This window comes from Bufo bufo, chromosome 2 (assembly GCF_905171765.1).
Source record: "Bufo bufo chromosome 2, aBufBuf1.1, whole genome shotgun sequence".
NCBI lineage: Eukaryota > Metazoa > Chordata > Amphibia > Anura > Bufonidae > Bufo > Bufo bufo.
This window is the reverse complement of record NC_053390.1, coordinates 30,615,963-30,639,246: the sequence shown is the minus strand read 5'-3', so window position 1 is coordinate 30,639,246 and position 23,284 is coordinate 30,615,963. Positions and strand designations below refer to the sequence as shown.

The 23,284-nt window shown below is 44.0% G+C and overlaps 1 protein-coding gene across 5 annotated transcripts in view; it reads left to right on the top strand.

Moving 5' to 3' along the window:
• The window catches only part of CNTFR (ciliary neurotrophic factor receptor), a 379,375-nt gene that overhangs the window by 338,254 nt on the left and 17,837 nt on the right, over positions 1–23,284 (top strand). For all 5 annotated transcript variants that reach the window (XM_040420848.1, XM_040420844.1, XM_040420847.1 and 2 more), the window contains one exon: positions 4,464–4,627. In XM_040420848.1, the coding sequence (XP_040276782.1) occupies positions 4,464–4,627 (164 nt within the window). The remainder of the gene's footprint in view (positions 1–4,463; positions 4,628–23,284) is intronic.

The following is a 23,284-nucleotide window of genomic DNA, read 5'->3' as shown; positions in this document are numbered from 1 at the left end:
ATGCGTGAAAATCACCGCTCATCTGCACAGCCCCATTGAAGTGAATGGGTGCAATGCGTTCACCTCACGCATTGCACCCGCGCAGGAAAACTCGCCCGTGTGAAAGGGGCCTTTATCATGCTTATCCATACTTTCATATAAAGAATATGGAGGATATGGCCCAGTCCTTACTCTCCCACATCCTGGTCTCTTCCCCAGATCACCTTCTCTCAAGACATTTACAACATCTCCAGTACCAGGGTCACCCTACCAGAGTTGCCCAATCACTAAAAAATCTTGGTTCTCCTCCCAGGCCCCTGTCCACTCTTCACCTCCTCCCTGTAGAGTCTGTGGCCAGTCCGCCCCTGGTAAATCTCCTGCTGTAGGTGCTTGGCCTGCTTCTGGGTGGACTGGCACGTTCTGTTGTTGGGCAGGGATCCTGAGATCACTTGAAGGGGTTATGTTGGAGGTGGCACAGGAGCTATAGGTGCTGACTCCTTATGGTATTGTGACTCCTCAGTGTTCCTCCTCCAGGTCAACCTCACCTCAGTGAGGACTGTGCTGTCCAGGTTGGGTTTTGCAGGAGCTTCCATCTTCTTCAGGTCTCTGGTAACGTTTGCCTTTAGTTCGGTCACCACTTTTTACTCACCTGCTCCTCAGGGTGGACCTCAGGGTGAGCAGGAAACCCATCTATGCCATTCCTGCTGGATCTCCTTATCCCAGGATCCTGCAGGAGCCTGCTTTTGATTTGTACTGCCCCCAGCAGCCTATATCAGAGATCAAGACCATGGAAATGTGTCCTCAAGCTCATCTCAGTGGCCTCACTTCTTCATGGGGAACCAACAAAGCTGCCAGGCAGAGACCTGTTTACACTATAGATCTCCTACTCTTTTCCTGAAATACTCTGTGCTGCAGGGGACCCTGCTCTTTCCACTATGTAACTTGCAGATGTTTCACGAGTTTGAGCAAAGCAGTTTAGAGATTTGTGGCCATAATCTGTGTGATCTGAGGACCATGAGGAGGCTGCAGGAAGCTGTTGTTTAGAATTGCGCTCACGCCGTGACGCCGCTGCGGACCCAGAAAGGAACATGGATCAATCAGACTCCTGAAAAACAAAGTGGGATCAAAGTGAAGCCTAATCGAGTGTGAGAATGAGAGCGAGCGGCGTCCCAGAGCCATCCTGATGTCACACGACTCATCCTGAGAAAGCCGCCATAGTTTTAATTGCGTTGGCTTACCGCTCGTCTGGCAGCACATGTGACTGCGGCGCCAATATAACTAATTAAATTGGAAAGACATGGGAAGCAGAACATTTGGACCTGGCTGTGAAACTGCTGAGGTTTTGTGGCTCACTGACGTTCTCCGTCTCATACTCCACTGCCGACTGCCTCCTCTGCGAGACGTCCAAGAGTCGGAGGAGAAATTAACCCAATCATCTCCAAGGGGGCGAACAAATGGCTAAGGAAACTCAGCCGTATGGGAATACAGTCCAAGAAATAATTAGAACATCATTGGTCATAAAAGACCAAAGAAGTACTGAAGTATTCAACCTGAAGCAAGTGTGGGACATCATGTGGATGGAAGCAGTATTATAGTAGTAATATTCTTCTACATAGTAAGCAGTATTATAGTAGTTATATTCTTGTACATAGGAGCAGTATTATAGTAGTTATATTCTTGTACATAGGAGCAGTATTATAGTAGTTATATTCTTGTACATAAGAGCAGTATTATAGTAGTTATATTATTGTACATAGGAGCAGTATTATAGTAGTTATATTATTGTACATAGGAGCAGTATTATAGTAGTTATATTCTTGTACATAGGAGCAGTATTATAGTAGTTATATTCTTATACATAGGAGCAGTATTATAGTAGTTATATTATTGTACATAGGAGCAGTATTATAGTAGTTATATTCTTGTACATAGGAGCAGTATTATAGTAGTTATATTCTTGTACATAGGAGGCAGTATTCTAGTAGTTATATTCTTGTACATAGGAGCAGTATTATAGTAGTTATATTCTTGTACATAGGAGCAGTATTATAGTAGTTATATTCTTGTACATAGGGGGCAGTATTATAGTAGTTATATTCCTGTACATAGGAGGCAGTATTATAGTAGTTATATTCCTGTACATAGGAGGCAGTATTATAGTAGTTATATTCTTGTACATAGGAGCAGTATTATAGTAGTTATATTCTTGTACATAGGAGCAGTATTATAGTAGTTATATTCTTGTACATAGGAGGCAGTATTATAGTAGTTATATTCTTGTACATAGGAGCAGTATTATAGTAGTTATATTCTTGTACATAGGAGCAGTATTATAGTAGTTATATTCTTGTACATAGGAGGCAGTATTATAGTAGTTACAGTATATTATTGTAGATAGGAGCAGTATTATAGTAGTTATATTCTTGTACATAGGAGGCAGTATTATAGTAGTTATATTCTTGTACATAGGAGCAGTATTATAGTAGTTATATCCTTGTACATAGGAGGCAGTATTATAGTAGTTATATTCTTGTACATAGGAGCAGTATTATAGTAGTTATATTCTTGTACATAGGAGGCAGTATTATAGTAGTTATATTCTTGTACATAGGAGCAGTATTATAGTAGTTATATTCTTGTACATAGGAGCAGTATTATAGTAGTTATAGTCTTGTACATAGGAGCAGTATTATAGTAGTTATATTCTTGTACATAGGAGGCAGTATTATAGTAGTTATATTATTGTAGATAGGAGCAGTATTATAGTAGTTATATTCTTGTACATAGGAGGCAGTATTATAGTAGTTACAGTATATTATTGTAGATAGGAGCAGTATTATAGTAGTTATATTCTTGTACATAGGAGGCAGTATTATAGTAGTTATATTCTTGTACATAGGAGCAGTATTATAGTAGTTATATCCTTGTACATAGGAGGCAGTATTATAGTAGTTATATTCTTGTACATAGGAGCAGTATTATAGTAGTTATATTCTTGTACATAGGAGGCAGTATTATAGTAGTTATATTCTTGTACATAGGAGCAGTATTATAGTAGTTATATTCTTGTACATAGGAGCAGTATTATAGTAGTTATAGTCTTGTACATAGGAGCAGTATTATAGTAGTTATATTCTTGTACATAGGAGGCAGTATTATAGTAGTTATATTATTGTAGATAGGAGCAGTATTATAGTAGTTATATTCTTGTACATAGGAGGCAGTATTATAGTAGTTATATTCTTGTACATAGGAGCAGTATTATAGTAGTTATATTCTTGTACATAGGAGCAGTATTATAGTAGTTATATTCTTGTACATAGGAGGCAGTATTATAGTAGTTATATTCTTGTACATAGGAGCAGTATTATAGTAGTTATATTCTTGTACATAGGAGCAGTATTATAGTAGTTATAGTCTTGTACATAGGAGCAGTATTATAGTAGTTATATTCTTGTACATAGGAGGCAGTATTATAGTAGTTATATTATTGTAGATAGGAGCAGTATTATAGTAGTTATATTCTTGTACATAGGAGGCAGTATTATAGTAGTTATATTCTTGTACATAGGAGCAGTATTATAGTAGTTATATTCTTGTACATAGGAGCAGTATTATAGTAGTTATATTCTTGTACATAGGAGCAGTATTATAGTAGTTATATTCTTGTACATAGGAGCAGTATTATAGTAGTTATATTCTTGTACATAGGAGGCAGTATTATAGTAGTTATATTCCTGTACATAGGAGCAGTATTATAGTAGTTATATTCTTGTACATAGAGCAGTATTATAGTAGTTATATTCTTGTACATAGGAGGCAGTATTATAGTAGTTATATTCTTGTACATAGGAGGCAGTATTATAGTAGTTATATTCTTGTACATAGGAGCAGTATTATAGTAGTTATATTCTTGTACATAGGAGCATATTGCTGCACATTGGGGGCATTAATATGTTAGTGTTAGTTCAGTATCATGTTACTCTTTGTAATGTCATGAGTGGCCTGAATTCCCCTTTAAAAATCCACTCCATAATTAAATAATTTTAATAATTTTGTACTTTGGGAACAGATGCAAAATTATAGCTTATTACTGGTGTTTATCTCATGAAGGATACCTGCAGAGTCTGGAGGCGTCCCCGGGACATTTTTTTCAGTAACGTCTCAGAAAGTCTTATCTTAAGAAATGGTTGAAATAAGACCCTTGAAGATGTGAGCACTTTCCCTGTTGGGGGCACATATTTTTTGTGACCTTTGTACATCTGCTCAGGGCTTGTTGGCGACATAACCGTATATTGGTACTATGATGTGTGTGTCCGCGATATGGCCGGCTGCTATAACTATGTTTCAAATATTTACTGCATTGGGGAAGATTTTTCGTCCACTGTGGATGCGGTATCTGACCCAGGACGCCAGTTTATTGAGATTGACAGTTTATTAATTTGTGGTCAAGAGATTAAAAATGTTGTATTCTTCATCCACAGTGAAACCTGATCCTCCAGAAAATGTGCTGGCAAAGCCTGTCCACAGAAACCTCCGGAGGCTGGAAGTCACCTGGCAGATCCCATCCACCTGGCCGGACCCCGAATCGTTTCCACTCAAATTCTTCCTGCGATATCGGCCGTTAATTGTAGACCAATGGCAGCATGTGAGTACAGAGCCGTGTCTATCTATCTATCTATCTATCTATCTATCTATCTATCTATCTAATATCTATCTATCTAATATCTATCTCATATCAAATCAGCTTTATTGGAAGGACTAAATACATTTTACCATTGCCAAAGCAAGTGGGAAATAATTGGGTAGGGTTTGGGGGTGGGGACACATCCAGGGTGAGATATAGGAGTCCATGGTATATCAGGTTCTTCTCAGTCCATGGCAGGCAGTAATATATTGTGCTGCTATGGCCGCTGTGTTCTCCTCTTCCTCCTCCATAGAGGTGAAGTCTGGGCAGAGATCAGACAGTCTCCTGAAGTGAGTCTCCCTCACTGCTGAGTATTTGGGGCACCGCAGCAGGAAATGAGCCTCATCCTCCACGGCCTCCTGCTCGCACTGCTGGCACAGTCTGCTCCCCCTTGGCATGTACCTCTGTCGGTGCCGCCCGGATTCAATGAGCAGGCTGTGGGCGCTCAGTCTGTACCGCTCAGGATCTGTCAGTCTCTTGGATTGGGGAGTTTCTGCAGGCTCTGGTATATAGTCAGCTTATCTATCTTTCTCCTATCTATCTATCTATCTATCTATCTATCTATCTATCTATCTATCTATCTATTATCTATCTATCTATCTATCTATCTATCTATCTATCTATCTATCTATTATCTATCTATCTATCTATCTATCTATTATCTATCTATCTATCTCATATCTATCTATCTATCTATCTATCTATCTATCTATCTATCTATCTCATATCTATCTATCTATCTATCTATCTATCTATCTATCCAGTTCCTGTACACTAGGTCTTACTCCAGTCACCTCTAGAGCTGCACTCCTCCTCTGGTCTCCCGTTAGCTCTCCGGTACCTGACCTCTCATCTCTCTGCCGCCCCTGCTGGTTCAGTGTCTGTAGATAGAGGCCCTGACTTGCTGTGATGCATTGTCCTAGATGTAGTGTTTGCATTTTCTTCTGTGACGTATCAGTCATTGAGGGGAAACTCTGGAGAAACAATGGATTGTAAATTCTGTAATCCCATCTCTGATATTTGGTGATTACGTCACTTCCTGTTGCTGCCGTCAGATAGATCCCAACCCCCCCCCCCCCCCTCCCCTCGGGGCTAATGTATCAGGGATGTATGAAGAGTAGGAAGCTTCTATTACAGATGATTGATACATTGTAGTCAGAGGGGTTTGGACTCGTCCTCCTCGCCGCCCCCTCCTCAGTGGTGCAGTCTACGTTAATGCTCCGCGCTGCCCCGGAGAGCGTCGCCAGAGATAAGTAGCCGGTCTGAGAAGTGTCGTCTTCTAATCCGCTGCCAGTGAAGCCATTAAGAAAATCTATTAAGTGAATGTTCGTGAAGCTGTGCCGGAACGTTCTGCGCAATATTCCTGATTAATGGCGGTAGGATTCCATTCTTCTGTACACGCCTGGACTCTGCGTGAAAGTCGCAGGCTGCCGCACCGAGCGTCCGATTCATAATTGCGGTATGGCTGTAGGGCCCTCAGACCTTAGTGGGGCCCCTTCCCAGTCATTATACCCGCAGATCCATATTCGCCATGATGTCGCAGCCGGGTTGGCCTCACATGAACTAGCACGGAGCCGCGTCCTCGGTCAGCGCCTCAAGGTCACGACCAGCTGAGGGGCACGCCTGGTCAGGTCGCGGCGCTGATGGAGATGACTTGTGGCGGCGTTTTTCCTGGCAGATAGCGCGGGACACATCTGGACAGCTCCCCCTGGCAGGCCTTTGATATCCGCCTCTCCAGCCCTGGCACGGTGCCCTGGCACACTCTCTAATTACCAGGCTGCTCCAGGACCTGACACAAAGCTCCCTGCACTTAATTCAAGCAATGTCAATTAGGACGAGGCAGAGCGGAGGAAGCGAGGGGATGAGGGCGCCGCTTACGGAAATTAATATGCAGTATTCATGGGCTGCGATCGATGGCAGATGCATTACCCCTGCCTTATCTGAATCAGCAGGAGAGGACGTGGCGCCTGTGACCGGCAGTGAAGGACGGTGTCCCCGGCAGGGCAGACGCCTCGTACTCCTCGTACCGCAGCCGTGACAGGGAGGCAGTCGCGCTTTTCTCATCACACATTGACCCCGTGGTCGGCCATTATCATCTGTGGCGATTCTGTTTTTTTTACCGTTTTTTACCAAATGACTATTTTGTTTCTTTAAGGAAGGGGGCGTGGCCAGATGTTACAATGTTGCTACATGTATCCACTTGAAAGTTCTCTGCACGCAGGTCAGAGGTCAACTCCTCAAGACGTCTTCTCATTCTTACGCCTCTGGACAGGGGGTGACGACGACGGCCTTGTCTGCTGAGATATATGGCACCAGGTGCCGCCAGGGCGATGACTGATTGAGGGGGATCAAGTGGTCAGACAGCCATGGCGGTGCCTCGGGACTCCCTGCCGAGTGCCTGAGCACTTTACACTACATGATGTCGCTCCTCACCTTGTGCAAATTTGTAGTGTTGCCCTGACTCCTTCGTTTTTCGAAATTGGGCGTGCCCCACAATAATCAGAGGCGGGGTTTAACCACAGATGCCGCCCATGAGCAGCCGCTCTTGCTGTGCTCCCTAATATTGAGCCAATGACACAGTCACTAGTGAACAGAGGTAACAGAGAGCAAAAATCTGTGAAAAGGCAGCAAGAATCGATGCAAGCAGAGCAAATAAAAGACGGAGGATGAGGATGATGGTGGTGATTGTGACATTATTCTTATTATTATGGGAGGAGCTCCCACTAGTGGCAGAACAGAGAACAGCAGGGACAGCTCACCAGATTATTAATCACTATATCAGTGACAATCCATATCTGGTGATTTCCATTTCAGATGAGTGGCGTTCATCTCGCCTGGACTTCTGAAGCCTGTCCTGTGTCCACGGGGTCGTTATGTGTGGTTTCATCTTCCAGTAGCAATAATTTATTTATTTTATGCACTTATATAGCGGTACTATATTCCGCAGCGCTTTACAGACATTAGCGTCAAGCTGTCCCCAATGGGGCTCACATGTGAAGCACCTGGTGTCTTTTTATGTGGCAAAGGGGCAACAAGGCACCAAGGGGTAAGAGGCGAGTGCCACCTGCGCACCCCTCGTGACCCATTGGAGGGCAGCATGCCTGAAGGTCTGGCTATTGGCACCGTAGTGTGTGATATTATTATGCTGTTGCGTTGCCCTCTATGGAGCGGACTGTGAACTGCAGGAAGGACATTAAGACCCATTCAGCGTGGGCACCGAGGGGCATCAGTGCATGGCAGTGATTAGAGGGATGCCACCCGGCTAGTCATTCTTTTGATGTTTGTTCCGCTTGGCCCGCCATTCTTGGAGTTTTGCTTTGTTCGGCTGCCAACGCCTCCTCCGAGCAAGGAGAAGTCAATGTCTGACAAAGCAGTGAGCGGAGAGGAGGCCTAGGAAGCCCAGCGAGCTCATGAAGACCCCATTGATTGCTCCGCTCTCAGTCCTCTGCCTTTGATGCAGGTGGACGCCGCCAGCAGCCATGGCCGTCATCAATCTCACCCCAACCTCCCCTTCCCCCCACTGAGGGTCCAGAGGGGCGGCAGCGCAGCCGGAGCTCAGAAAACAGCTCCAACCGCAGCCTCCGGTTCAGACATTTAATGATTTTAGTTGTAAATCTTCCGTCCAGATCTGAGCCGAATGTCTGTGGGCCACCGGAGCTTCTGCTACAGTGTATCAGTGCAGGGAAGTCAGTCTGCAGTGCAGAGGGTACAGCTGATGGAGGATACAATTGTAGCAAACCCTCATCTGTGAGAAGTTAGGACAGGTTTTCAGTCTCAAAAGAGAATAAACCGCAATTAAGATTCCATTACATAAAGAAAAACAAAAAAGCTTCATTAACTATCTTACTGAGATCGCCTTGACGTTTGGCAGACGGGCCCAAATAATCTTGTACAAAGGATTTGCCAAGCATCTCAAATTTATTAGCGTAGCATTTGCACCAGAATACTTTCTATTATTTTGGCAGTATTGTTCTTTATTTGGTTTGCAGAGCGCTGTTGCATTGTATATTTTTTTGGCCTTTGTGCTTTCAGCCTCGGCAACGCGCACCTGCGCACTGGATGTGCTGACTGACCCCCAATTTTTCTTTGCAGTTAATTCAATATCCACACTGCACGACACTGGTATATAGACAGGAATAATGGATCCACACTGCACGACACTGGTATATAGACAGGAATAATGGATCCACACTGCACCGACACTGGTATATAGACAGGAATAATGGATACACACTGCACTGACACTGGTATATAGACAGGAATAATAGATCCACGCTGCACCGACACTGGTATATAGACAGGAATAATGGATCCACATTGCACCGACACTGGTATATAGACAGGAATAATGGATACACACTGCACCGACACTGGTATATAGACAGGAATAATGGATCCACACTGCACGACACTGGTATATAGACAGGAATAATGGATCCACATTGCACCGACACTGGTATATAGACAGGAATAATGGATACACACTGCACCGACACTGCTATATAGACAGGAATAATGGATCCACACTGCACTGACACTGATATATAGACAGGAATAATGGATCCACATTGCACCGACACTGCTATATAGACAGGAATAATGGATCCACGCTACACCGACACTGGTATATAGACAGGAATAATGGATACACACTGCACTGACACTGATATATAGACAGGAATAATGGATCCACACTGCACCGACACTGGTATATAGACAGGAATAATGGATCCACACTGCACGACACTGGTATATAGACAGGAATAATAGATCCACACTGCACCGACACTGGTATATAGACAGGAATAATGGATCCACACTGCACCGACACTGCTATATAGACAGGAATAATGGATACACACTGCACTGACACTGATATATAGACAGGAATAATGGATCCACACTGCACCGACACTGGTATATAGACAGGAATAATGGATCCACACTGCACCGACACTGGTATATAGACAGGAATAATGGATCCACATTGCACCGACACTGGTATATAGACAGGAATAATGGATCCACATTGCACCGACACTGATATATAGACAGGAATAATGGATCCACGCTACACCGACACTGGTATATAGACAGGAATAATGGATACACACTGCACTGACACTGATATATAGACAGGAATAATGGATCCACACTGCACCGACACTGGTATATAGACAGGAATAATGGATCCACACTGCACGACACTGGTATATAGACAGGAATAATAGATCCACACTGCACCGACACTGGTATATAGACAGGAATAATGGATCCACACTGCACCGACACTGCTATATAGACAGGAATAATGGATACACACTGCACTGACACTGATATATAGACAGGAATAATGGATCCACACTGCACCGACACTGGTATATAGACAGGAATAATGGATCCACACTGCACCGACACTGGTATATAGACAGGAATAATGGATCCACACTGCACCGACACTGGTATATAGACAGGAATAATGGATCCACGCTACACCGACACTACTATATAGACAGGAATAATGGATACACACTGCACCGACACTGGTATATAGACAGAAATAATGGATACACACTGCACCGACACTGGTATATAGACAGGAATAATGGATCCACACTGCACCGACACTGGTATATAGACAGGAATAATGGATCCACACTGCACCGACACTGCTATATAGACAGGAATAATGGATCCACATTGCACCGACACTGATATATAGACAGGAATAATGGATCCACACTGCACCGACACTGGTATATAGACAGGAATAATGGATACACACTGCACCGACACTGGTATATAGACAGGAATAATGGATACACACTGCACCGACACTGGTATATAGACAGGAATAATGGATCCACACTGCACCGACACTGGTATATAGACAGGAATAATAGATCCACACTGCACCGACACTGGTATATAGACAGGAATAATGGATACACACTGCACCGACACTGCTATATAGACAGGAATAATGGATCCACATTGCACCGACACTGATATATAGACAGGAATAATGGATCCACACTGCACTGACACTGGTATATAGACAGGAATAATGGATCCACACTGCACTGACACTGGTATATAGACAGGAATAATGGATCCACACTGCACCGACACTGGTATATAGACAGGAATAATGGATACACATTGCACCGACACTGGTATATAGACAGGAATAATAGATCCACACTGCACCGACACTGGTATATAGACAGGAATAATGGATACACACTGCACTGACACTGATATATAGACAGGAATAATGGATCCACGCTACACTGACACTGGTATATAGACAGGAATAATGGATACACACTGCACCGACACTGGTATATAGACAGGAATAATGGATCCACACTGCACCGACACTGGTATATAGACAGGAATAATGGATCCACATTGCACCGACACTGGTATATAGACAGGAATAATGGATCCACACTGCACCGACACTGGTATATAGACAGGAATAATGGATCCACACTGCACCGACACTGGTATATAGACAGGAATAATGGATCCACACTGCACTGACACTGGTATATAGACAGGAATAATGGATCCACACTGCACCGACACTGGTATATAGACAGGAATAATGGATCCACACTGCACGACACTGGTATATAGACAGGAATAATAGATCCACACTGCACCGACACTGGTATATAGACAGGAATAATGGATCCACACTGCACCGACACTGCTATATAGGCAGGAATAATGGATCCACACTGCACCGACACTGCTATATAGACAGGAATAATGGATCCACACTGCACCGACACTGGTATATAGGCAGGAATAATGGATACACACTGCACCGACACTGGTATATAGACAGGAATAATGGATACACACTGCACTGACACTGCTATATAGACAGGAATAATGGATCCACACTGCACCGACACTGGTATATAGACAGGAATAATGGATACACACTGCACCGGCACTGGTATATAGACAGGAATAATAGATCCACGCTACACGACTCTGGTATATAGACAGGAATAATGGATCCACACTGCAGTGGCACTGCTATATAGACAGGAATAATGGATCCACACTGCACCGACACTGCTATATAGACAGGAATAATGGATCCACACTGCACCGACACTGGTATATAGACAGGAATAATGGATACACACTGCACCGGCACTGGTATATAGACAGGAATAATGGATACACACTGCACTGACACTGGTATATAGACAGGAATAATGAATCCACACTGCACCGACACTGGTATATAGACAGGAATAATAGATCCACGCTACACGACTCTGGTATATAGACAGGAATAATGGATCCACACTGCAGTGGCACTGCTATATAGACAGGAATAATGGATCCACACTGCACCGACACTGCTATATAGACAGGAATAATAGATCCACACTGCACCGACACTGCTATATAGACAGGAATAATGGATCCACGCTACACCGACACTGCTATATAGACAGGAATAATGGATCCACACTGCACCGACACTGGTATATAGACAGGAATAATGGATCCACACTGCACCGACACTGGTATATAGACAGGAATAATAGATCCACACTGCACCGACACTGGTATATAGACAGGAATAATGGATCCACATTGCACCGACACTGGTATATAGACAGGAATAATAGATCCACACTGCACCGACACTGCTATATAGACAGGAATAATGGATCCACACTGCACCGACACTGGTATATAGACAGGAATAATGGATCCACACTGCACCGGCACTGGTATATAGACAGGAATAATAGATCCACACTGCACCGACACTGCTATATAGACAGGAATAATGGATCCACACTGCACCGACACTGGTATATAGACAGGAATAATGGATCCACGCTACACCGACACTGGTATATAGACAGGAATAATGGATCCACACTGCACCGACACTGGTATATAGACAGGAATAATGGATACACACTGCACTGACACTGGTATATAGACAGGAATAATAGATCCACACTGCACCGACACTGGTATATAGACAGGAATAATGGATCCACACTGCACCGACACTGGTATATAGACAGGAATAATGGATCCACACTGCACCGGCACTGGTATATAGACAGGAATAATAGATCCACACTGCACCGACACTGCTATATAGACAGGAATAATGGATCCACACTGCACCGACACTGGTATATAGACAGGAATAATGGATCCACACTGCACCGGCACTGGTATATAGACAGGAATAATAGATCCACACTGCACCGACACTGCTATATAGACAGGAATAATGGATCCACACTGCACCGACACTGGTATATAGACAGGAATAATGGATCCACGCTACACCGACACTGGTATATAGACAGGAATAATGGATCCACACTGCACCGACACTGGTATATAGACAGGAATAATGGATACACACTGCACTGACACTGGTATATAGACAGGAATAATAGATCCACACTGCACCGACACTGGTATATAGACAGGAATAATGGATCCACACTGCACCGACACTGGTATATAGACAGGAATAATGGATCCACACTGCACCGACACTGGTATACACTGCGTGCAGAATTATTAGGCAAATGAGTATTTTGACCACATCATCCTCTTTATGCATGTTGTCTTACTCCAAGCTGTATAGGCTCGAAAGCCTACTACCAATTAAGCATATTAGGTGATGTGCATCTCTGTAATGAGAAGGGGTGTGGTCTAATGACATCAACACCCTATATTAGGTGTGCCTAATTATTAGGCAACTTCCTTTCCTTTGGCAAAATGGGTCAAAAGAAGGACTTGACAGGCTCAGAAAAGTCAAAAATAGTGGGATATCTTGCAGAGGGATGCAGCACTCTTAAAATTGCAAAGCTTCTGAAGCGTGATCATCGAACAATCAAGCGTTTCATTCAAAATAGTCAACAGGGTCGCAAGAAGCGTGTGGAAAAACCAAGGCGCAAAATAACTGCCCATGAACTGAGAAAAGTCAAGCGTGCAGCTGCCAAGATGCCACTTGCCACCAGTTTGGCCATATTTCAGAGCTGCAACATCACTGGAGTGCCCAAAAGCACAAGGTGTGCAATACTCAGAGACATGGCCAAGGTAAGAAAGGCTGAAAGACGACCACCACTGAACAAGACACACAAGCTGAAACGTCAAGACTGGGCCAAGAAATATCTCAAGACTGATTTTTCTAAGGTTTTATGGACTGATGAAATGAGAGTGAGTCTTGATGGGCCAGATGGATGGGCCCGTGGCTGGATTGGTAAAGGGCAGAGAGCTCCAGTCCGACTCAGACGCCAGCAAGGTGGAGGTGGAGTACTGGTTTGGGCTGGTATCATCAAAGATGAGCTTGTGGGGCCTTTTCGGGTTGAGGATGGAGTCAAGCTCAACTCCCAGTCCTACTGCCAGTTTCTGGAAGACACCTTCTTCAAGCAGTGGTACAGGAAGAAGTCTGCATCCTTCAAGAAAAACATGATTTTCATGCAGGACAATGCTCCATCACACGCGTCCAAGTACTCCACAGCGTGGCTGGCAAGAAAGGGTATAAAAGAAGAAAATCTAATGACATGGCCTCCTTGTTCACCTGATCTGAACCCCATTGAGAACCTGTGGTCCATCATCAAATGTGAGATTTACAAGGAGGGAAAACAGTACACCTCTCTGAACAGTGTCTGGGAGGCTGTGGTTGCTGCTGCACGCAATGTTGATGGTGAACAGATCAAAACACTGACAGAATCCATGGATGGCAGGCTTTTGAGTGTCCTTGCAAAGAAAGGTGGCTATATTGGTCACTGATTTGTTTTTGTTTTGTTTTTGAATGTCAGAAATGTATATTTGTGAATGTTGAGATGTTATATTGGTTTCACTGGTAAAAATAAATAATTGAAATGGGTATATATTTGTTTTTTGTTAAGTTGCCTAATAATTATGCACAGTAATAGTCACCTGCACACACAGATATCCCCCTAAAATAGCTAAAACTAAAAACAAACTAAAAACTACTTCCAAAAATATTCAGCTTTGATAATAATGAGTTTTTTGGGTTCATTGAGAACATGGTTGTTGTTCAATAATAAAATTAATCCTCAAAAATACAACTTGCCTAATAATTCTGCACTCCCTGTATAGACAGGAATAATGGATACACACTGCACCGACACTGCTATATAGACAGGAATAATGTATCCACACTGCACCGACACTGCTATATAGACAGGAATAATGTATCCACACTGCACCGACACTGCTATATAGACAGGAATAATGGATCCACACTGCACCGACACTGCTATATGAACACTGTGGAGATTTGTATGTGGAAAATAACAAAAAAAAAATTCAGCCGCACTATTTATGGCGGGTTTTATGCGCTTTTTATTGTGTATTTTCTGTTTATGGTAACAACCCCATTGAAGTCTATGGGGAAAACCGTTCTACAGAAGGATCGGAATCTCACGAATGATTGACACGCTGCAGATTTCAGTGTCCCTGAGGTTTGTCTGATTTCTACACTGGGCCGGTCCTGTAGTGCGCTTTGGTTTTTCTGGATGAAAATCTGTTCGGAAATGCTGCTGGTAAACCGCAATGTGCGCAGGCACCCGAATACCGGTTCTTTGCTTCTGTGCTTTCTCGTCTCTGCCGTACGAGCCGGTATATGGGGATTCAGTCAGATGTCTCTGTAAGTCGCCCTGTTAATCAGCGAGGTATAATCCCGGGCCCCCATTATTCCTGACTGAGGGGCCCCTCCAGCATTTTATCCCAAGTCTTTGCAGACGTCTCCTCCATTATTAGGACGTCTTGTAAAACTCCTTGTCTCAATGAAAGCATCAATCTCCGTACAAAGAATTTAATCTCCAGACAAACGCGCCATAACAAGGATCCGCTTATCGCTGCTCTTATCTCTATATATCAGCGCGGACGGCGGCGGGAACAACCGCGCCAATATTAGACGTCAGCTTTTATGTCTCACGTAACCGGTTAACTGTGAACAGCAGAAGAGACGGCGAGCGACGCTCTGAGGTTAATACAGCAGACGGAGAAGCATCTGCCGGGGCCAGGCGGCACCTTTTAACCCCTTCTCTACTGGACAGACATAGGTGTTCCCGACCTAAAACAGGGAAGAAACGACCATATGACGTATTGTGCCGCCATCACCGTCCTACACCTCTCTGTAACCGTATGCATCATGTGGCTGCAAGGGGGATACACGCACTCTCCACATACATGGATGCAATTATACATGTGCTCACCATGTACATAGATGCGCTCATACACGTACTCTCCATATACAGTGGATATAAAAAGTCTACACACCCCTGTTAAAATGTCAGGTTTCTGTGATATAAAGATAAATCATTTCAGAACTTTTTCCACCTTTAATGTGACCTATAAACTGTACAACTCAATTGAAAAACAAACTGAAATCTTTTAGGTAGAGGGAAGAAAAAATATTAAAATAAAATAATATGGTTACATAAGTGTGCACACCCTTAAACTAATACTTTGTTGAAGCACCTTTTGTTATTATTACAGCACTCAGTCTTTTTGGGTATGAGTCTATCAGCATGGCACATTTTGACTTGGCAAGATTTGCCCACTCTTCTTTGCGAAAACACTTCAAATCTGTCAGATTGCGAGGGCATATCCTGGGCACAGCCCTCTTCAGATCACCCCACAGATTGTCAATCGGATTCAGGTCTGGGCTCTGGCTGGGCCATTCCAAAACTTTTGTCTTCTTCTGGTGAAGCCATTCCTTTGTTGATTTGGATGTATGCTTTGGGTCGTTGTCATGCTGAAAGATGAAGTTCCTCTTCATGTTCATCTTTCTAGCAGAAGCCTGAAGGTTTTGTGCCAATATTGTCTGGTATTTGGAACTGTTCATGATTCCCTCTAGCTAAACTAAGGCCCCAGTTCCAGCTGAAGAAAAACAGCCCCTTGGCATGATGCTGCCACCACCATGCTTCACTGTGGGTATGGTGTTCTTTTGGTGATGTGCAGTGTTGTTTTTGCGCCAAACATATCTTTTGGAATTATGGCCAAAAAGTCCAACCTTGGTTTCCTCAGACCATAACACCTTTTCCCACATGCTTCTGGGAGACTTCAGATGTGTTTTTGCAAAGTGTAGCCTGGCTTGGATGTTTTTCTTGGTAAGAAAAGGCTTTCGTCTTGCCACTCTACCCCATAGCCCAGACATATGAAGAATACGGGAGATTGTTGTCACATGTACCACACAGCCAGTACTTGCCAGATATTCCTGCAGCTCCTTTAATGTTGCTGTAGGCCTCTTGGTCGCCTCCCAGACCAGTTTTCTTCTTGTCTTTTCATCAATTTTGGAGGGACGTCCAGTTCTTGGTAATGTCACTGTTGTGCCATATTTTCTCCACTTGATGATGACTGTCTTCACTGTGTTCCATGGTAAATCTAATGCCTTGGAAATTCTTTTGTTCCTTCTCCTGACTGATACCTTCTAACAATGAGATCCCTCTGATGCTTTGGAAGCTCTTGGTGGACCACGACTTTTTCTGTGGGATACGACTAAGAAAATTTCAGGAAAGACCAACTAGAGCAGCAGAACTTTATTTGGGGTTAATCAGAGGCACTTTACATGATGGCCGGTCTATGCTGACTCCTATTTAACAGAATTGTGAATGTGATTGCTTAATTCTGAACACAGCTACATCCCCAGTTATAACTGCACCCACATTATTTTAGTTTTTTTGTTTTCTTCCCTCCACCTAAAAGATTTCAGTTTGTTTTTCAATTGAGTTGTACAGTTTATAGGTCACATTAAAGGTGGAAAAAGTTCTGAAATGATTTATCTTTGTCTCATTTTTTTACATCACAGAAACCTGACATTTTAACAGGGGTGTGTAGACTTTTTATATCCACTGTACATAGATGAACTCATACACGCACTCTCCACGTACATGGACGCACTCGTACATGCACTCAAACATCTGCTAAGAACTGAGACGAGAGATAGAAAAACAATAATTAAGCCACAGCAGCTTCCTACAAGATGCCCGAGCAGCAGGCCGGACACGGACATGAGCAGTAAACCACTGTGTCCTGATACTGTTCTGATTATAGACTCCAATGGTAAATACTTGAACACAAAGCGACTTTTCCCAGGAAAGAGTCAGTAAAATCCGCTGCTCTACTATCGAACAAGCAACAGCCATCATCAATGATCCATATTTCACCAAACCCAACCACATTATGATACACACAGCCACCTATAACCTCCAGGACCAGCACCAGCAGATAGCAGGACAACTGAGCCAGCTAGCATGGACCCCACAACAGAAGTTTCCCAGCTGTAAAATCATCCTGTCATCTCTGCTCCCAAGAAAGGACATCCCTGAACACATCATCCAGAGCATCAACACCGAGCTGGCAGCTAAAATCAGCATCATGCCAGAAATCACCCTGGCACAACACCCCTGCATAAACCTTCATCACCTGTATGACAATAAACACCTCAATAACCAAGGAGTCAGCCTTCTAGCCAAAGAATTCAAAGACATAGTGCTCAACAGAGACCCCCGGCCCAGACCCCACACAAGACAAAAACCTATGGAAAAGTCACCAACAACAAATAGACCTGAAACCTCATACCCTCCTCAACAAACTGGAAATGGTGACCTTTACCCAAAATATGGCCATCAGAGGCACAAACCATGGAGGAATCCACCTGCCTCACATAGAGTAATGCAGACTAGAGACATTGAGGAGATAAAGACCCTGTTCAGCACTCTGTGCAGAACATTGACTGGACCAAACTGCTAGAATATGGCCACCAGTCAGGAATCCAGCTTGTCCTACGCAGGGCAGCTCATTACAAGGTATATGGACAAACCTTGACATCTCTTATTGTCAGCAGGTGGAACATTCAGGGCCTGAACGCTTCAGCCTTCGGATGTAAGATGCACGATCCAGACTTTACCCAAGAACTAAAAATCATTGACATACAGATCCTCCTAGATACATGGACTAAGACAGAGAATAAATCCCTGGTGCCCACCGGATACAGGGAGATCTCTGTCCCTGCTCTGAAAAACAAAAGCGTCAAGCTGGGCCGGAGCTCAGGAGGAATATTAGTCTGGTATAAAGAGGAGCTCCATGAGCAGATCAGACCAGTAAAGAGAGGAGACAGCCACATCTGGGTAAGGATAGGCCGCTCCATCCTCCCCTCTCCGGCTGACGTCTACCTCTGGGCAGCATACATAGCTCCACCAGAGTCTCCATACTTCAATCTCGACAGCTTTGATATCCTACAGAAAGAAGCCGACCATTTCCAGGCCCTGGGCAATGTTCTCATCTTTGGAGACATCAATGCAAGAACAGGGAGGGAGAGAGACTACCTGACAGCTGACGGGAATGTCTATATATTCGGAGCAGACACTGACTGTGACAGCTCAGTGCACACAGAGAGGAATAGCTATGACAGCACAGTAAATAAAAGTGGCATAACATTGCTGCACTTATGTCGAAGCCTCGGACTTCATATTCTCAGTGGCCGCACCAAGGGAGACTCTCTTGGTAGATATACCCTAAACTCCCATGTAGGCAACAGTGTGGTAGACTATGCCATCACAGATATGGACCCCAAAATTGTTGGTGGCTTCATAGTCACCACACAGACACACCTGTCAGACCACAACCAACTGCTCCTATACATTAAATCCACAAGTAAACCACCGGCACAAACATCACAGCAGACCGGCCTCTCTAGCCTACCTCCATCTTTTAAAAGGTCCAAAATGTCAGCCCCAAAGTATATGGAGACCATAAACAGGGCAGAGATCCAGGAGATGCTCCATAACTTCCATAGTAAAGTGTATGAGCTGAACCCAGAAGGAGTAAATCTCGTGATAAGGGACTTTAATAATATACTTTACACCATGGCAGAAATGTCTGACCTCAAAAGATGCAACAAAAGGCCAAAAAAGCAACAACCCAACAGTTGGTTTGACAGGGAGTGTAAAGATATAAGGAAGGCGCTAAGAATGGCCTCAAATAGGAAACACCAAGATCCGAACAACTCCAACCATCCTCAGAACGAAAAAGCAAGGCAACATCTCAACCAAGATCCTTCCACTCCAAGATGATCTCCAGGACAACTCCTTCTGGGAACTATGAAAGCACGTCTACAAAACCAGTAAGAACACCAACCTCCACATCCAAAATGGCAACATCTGGCTCCAGTACTTCAAGGATCTTTACAAAGCCATCTCGACGGAGGACCAAAGCCCAGAACAAAAAGTAATAACGAAAAAGCTGAAGGATATGGAGGAAAAAAATCAAAGACCCTCTAGACACACCGATCACACCGCAGGAGATAACAGAGAGGATCTCAGTGATAAAGAGTAAAAAAGCCAGTGGCCCAGATGGTATCATTCCAGAAATGATCAAATACAGCCCGTCAGGTATCCAGGCTGCATTAGTAAAACTCTACAATTTTGTGCTGAGTGCCGGCTACTTCCCCCAGAGCTGGAACCAGGGCATCATCACCCCCATACACAAGGGCGGAGACAGGTACGACCCAGCCAACTATTAAGGGATATGCTTCAGTAGCAACCTGGGGAAACTCCTCAGCAGTATCCTGAATAAGAAGATTATTAGCTTCCTCACCCAGCACAACATCCTCAGCAGAAGCCAAGCAGGCTTCATACCAAACCACCGCACCACGGACCACATATACACCCTGCAGAGTCTCATCAAGAGCCATGTCCGCAATACAAAGCATGGAAAGATCTATGTCTGCTTTACAGACTTTAACAAGGTCTTTGACTCAGTGTGGCATCCGGGCCTATTCCTGAAACTTCTTGAAAGCGGAATAGGAGGAAAAACATATGATGTCATCAGAAGTTCCTACACCGAGAACAGATGCAGCATGAAGGTAAATGGGAGGAGAACGGCTTATTTCCTGGCAGAGCCGAGGAGTCAGACAGGGCTGCAGCCTCAGTCCAACCCTGTTTAACATCTATATCAAAGAGCTGGCGGCAGCTCTGGAGTCCTCTTCAGCACCTGGTCTCACCCTCCATGACACCGAGGTGAAATTTCTCCTTTATCCAGATTATCTTCTGCTACTATCGCCAACTGAGAAAGGTCTCCAAGATGACCTGAAAATCCTGGAGAAGTTCAGTAACACGTGGGCACTGCCCATCAATACAAACAAAACCAACATCATGGTGTTCCAGAATAGAAACTGGAAAGCAGCCGGGCGTCCTCCCTTCCTGTTAAACAACTGTCCAATTTCAGAAACTGACAGCTACACCTACCTGGGCCTAGAAATCAGCCAATCAGGGAGTTTTAAGAAAGCCATGGAAACACTGAAAGACAAGGCGGGCAAAACCTTCTATGCCATCAGAAGGCGTCTGTATCATCTTAAGGCACCAGTGACCATCTGGCTTAAAATCCTTGGCACCATCATCGCCCCAATACTCCTGTATGGAAGCGAAGTCTGGGGCCCTAACAAGTACCCAGACCGGGCAAAGTGGGACTCTTGGCCAACAGAACTTTTCCACCTAGAATTCTGCAAACACTTTCTCCAGGTCCACAGGATAACCTCAAACAACGCCTGTTGAGCAGAACTGGGCAGATTCTTAATTTACTTTGCTGTCCAGAAGAGGGCGCTATCATTCAGAGCCCATCTGCGTAGCAGCAGTCCCAGCTCCTACCATCACAAAGCCTTGCTACACCAAGAAGCCCCAGAAAAACAAAGAGCACTCTGCAACAAGTCACCCAAACCCAGCCTGCCCAAGCCACCAACCAATACAGCCTGCTCATTGAATCCTGGCGTCACAGACAGAGGTACAAGCCCAGGGAGAGCAGACTTTGGCAGCAGTGTGACAAGGAGGCCGTGGAGGATGAGGCAAATTTCCTGCTGCGGTGCCCCAAATACTTAGCAGTGAGGGATTCTCACTTCAGGAGACTGTCTGATCTCTGCCCAGACTTCACCTCTATGGAGGAGGAAGAGGAGAACACAGCGGCCATAGCAGCACAATATATTACTGCCTGCCATGGACTGAGAAGAACCTGATATACCATGGACTCCTATATCTCACCCTGGATGTGTCCCCACCCCCAAACCCTACCCAATTATTTCCCACTTGCTTTGGCAATGGTAAAATGTATTTAGCCCTGCCAATAAAGCTGATTTGATAGGAGATAGATAGATAGATAGATAGATAGATAGATAGATAGATAGATAGATAGATAAATAGATAGATAGATAAGGGGGTCAGTCAGCACATCCCAATACGCAGGTGCACGCTGCTATGGCTAGAAACACAAAGAAAAAAAAACAATGCACAGCACTCTGAAAACCAAATAAAGTACAATAATGCCATAATTATAGAAAACATTCTGGTGCTAATGCTATGCTTATTTTGTAAATTTGAGATTCTTGCCAAATATATTTTGTACAAAATTATTTGGGCCCGTCTGCCAAACGTCAAGGCGATCTCTGTAAGATGGAACCTAACACTAAATCCTACCTGTTATGTGCCACAATGGCAACCATAAAATTCAGGGAGTGCAGGTTCCATAGATAAATAGATTTGAGATAGATTTGAAATAGATAGATAATTTTTGTCTTATTTTTGTGTAATTACCGACTCTGGGCCGTGCATTATAGCTTTTTCTCCGCCGTTCTCACCTTGCTGCTGCTCCGGGTTTCCGTGTAATAATCGCACCGCCCGGGGCAATGTCAGCGAATGAAAACATTTCACAACAAGATGAAATTACACGTCTGCAAAATTAATGACTTTGTCTCCATATCTGTGATTCTCCCCCTTTCCTCCGCTCATGTTCATACATCCAGCGCACTCTGGATTTACTGCCACATTGTAATAATAGCGATTACATAATTAGTAACAAAACTCCATCGTCGCTGTGATTTACTTCCTGCGTTTTCCGTGTTTTGCGCTTCATTTAGTTACAGGCGAGAAAACAAAAAAGAACAAAACATTAAAAGTGATGGAGGCATTACAGCAAAACTAATGTCAGCGGCAATTCTGCAGGACCACCGTCATGCTGTGTTACCAATTACAATGCAATATAAGCTCTTTGTACATGTCCCTGGTGGAATCCATGTTGCCCGCCTTCTCCCAGTGCTGGTACATGTGAAACAACAAGCTTCAGGAAGAGCAATAATCTGAATACCTCCAGTAACAACTAGGGGGGCTCAGGAGACTACTGCATACAGATGTATACATCCACCACTAGAGGGAGCTCAGGAGATTACTACATACAGATATATACAGCCACCACTAGAGGGAGCTCAGGAGATTACTGCATACAGATATACACAGACACCACTAGAGGGAGCTCAGGAGATTACTTCATACAGATATATACAACCATCACTAGAGGGAGCTCAGGAGATTACTGCATACAGATGTATACAGCCACCACTAGAGGGAGCTCAGGAGATTACTGCATGCAGATATATACAGCCACCACTAGAGGGAGCTCAGGAGATTACTGCATACAGATATATACAGCCATCACTAGGGGGAGCTCAGGAGATTACTGCATACAGATATATACAGTCACCACTAGAGGGAGCTCAGGAGATTACTGCATGCAGATATATACAGC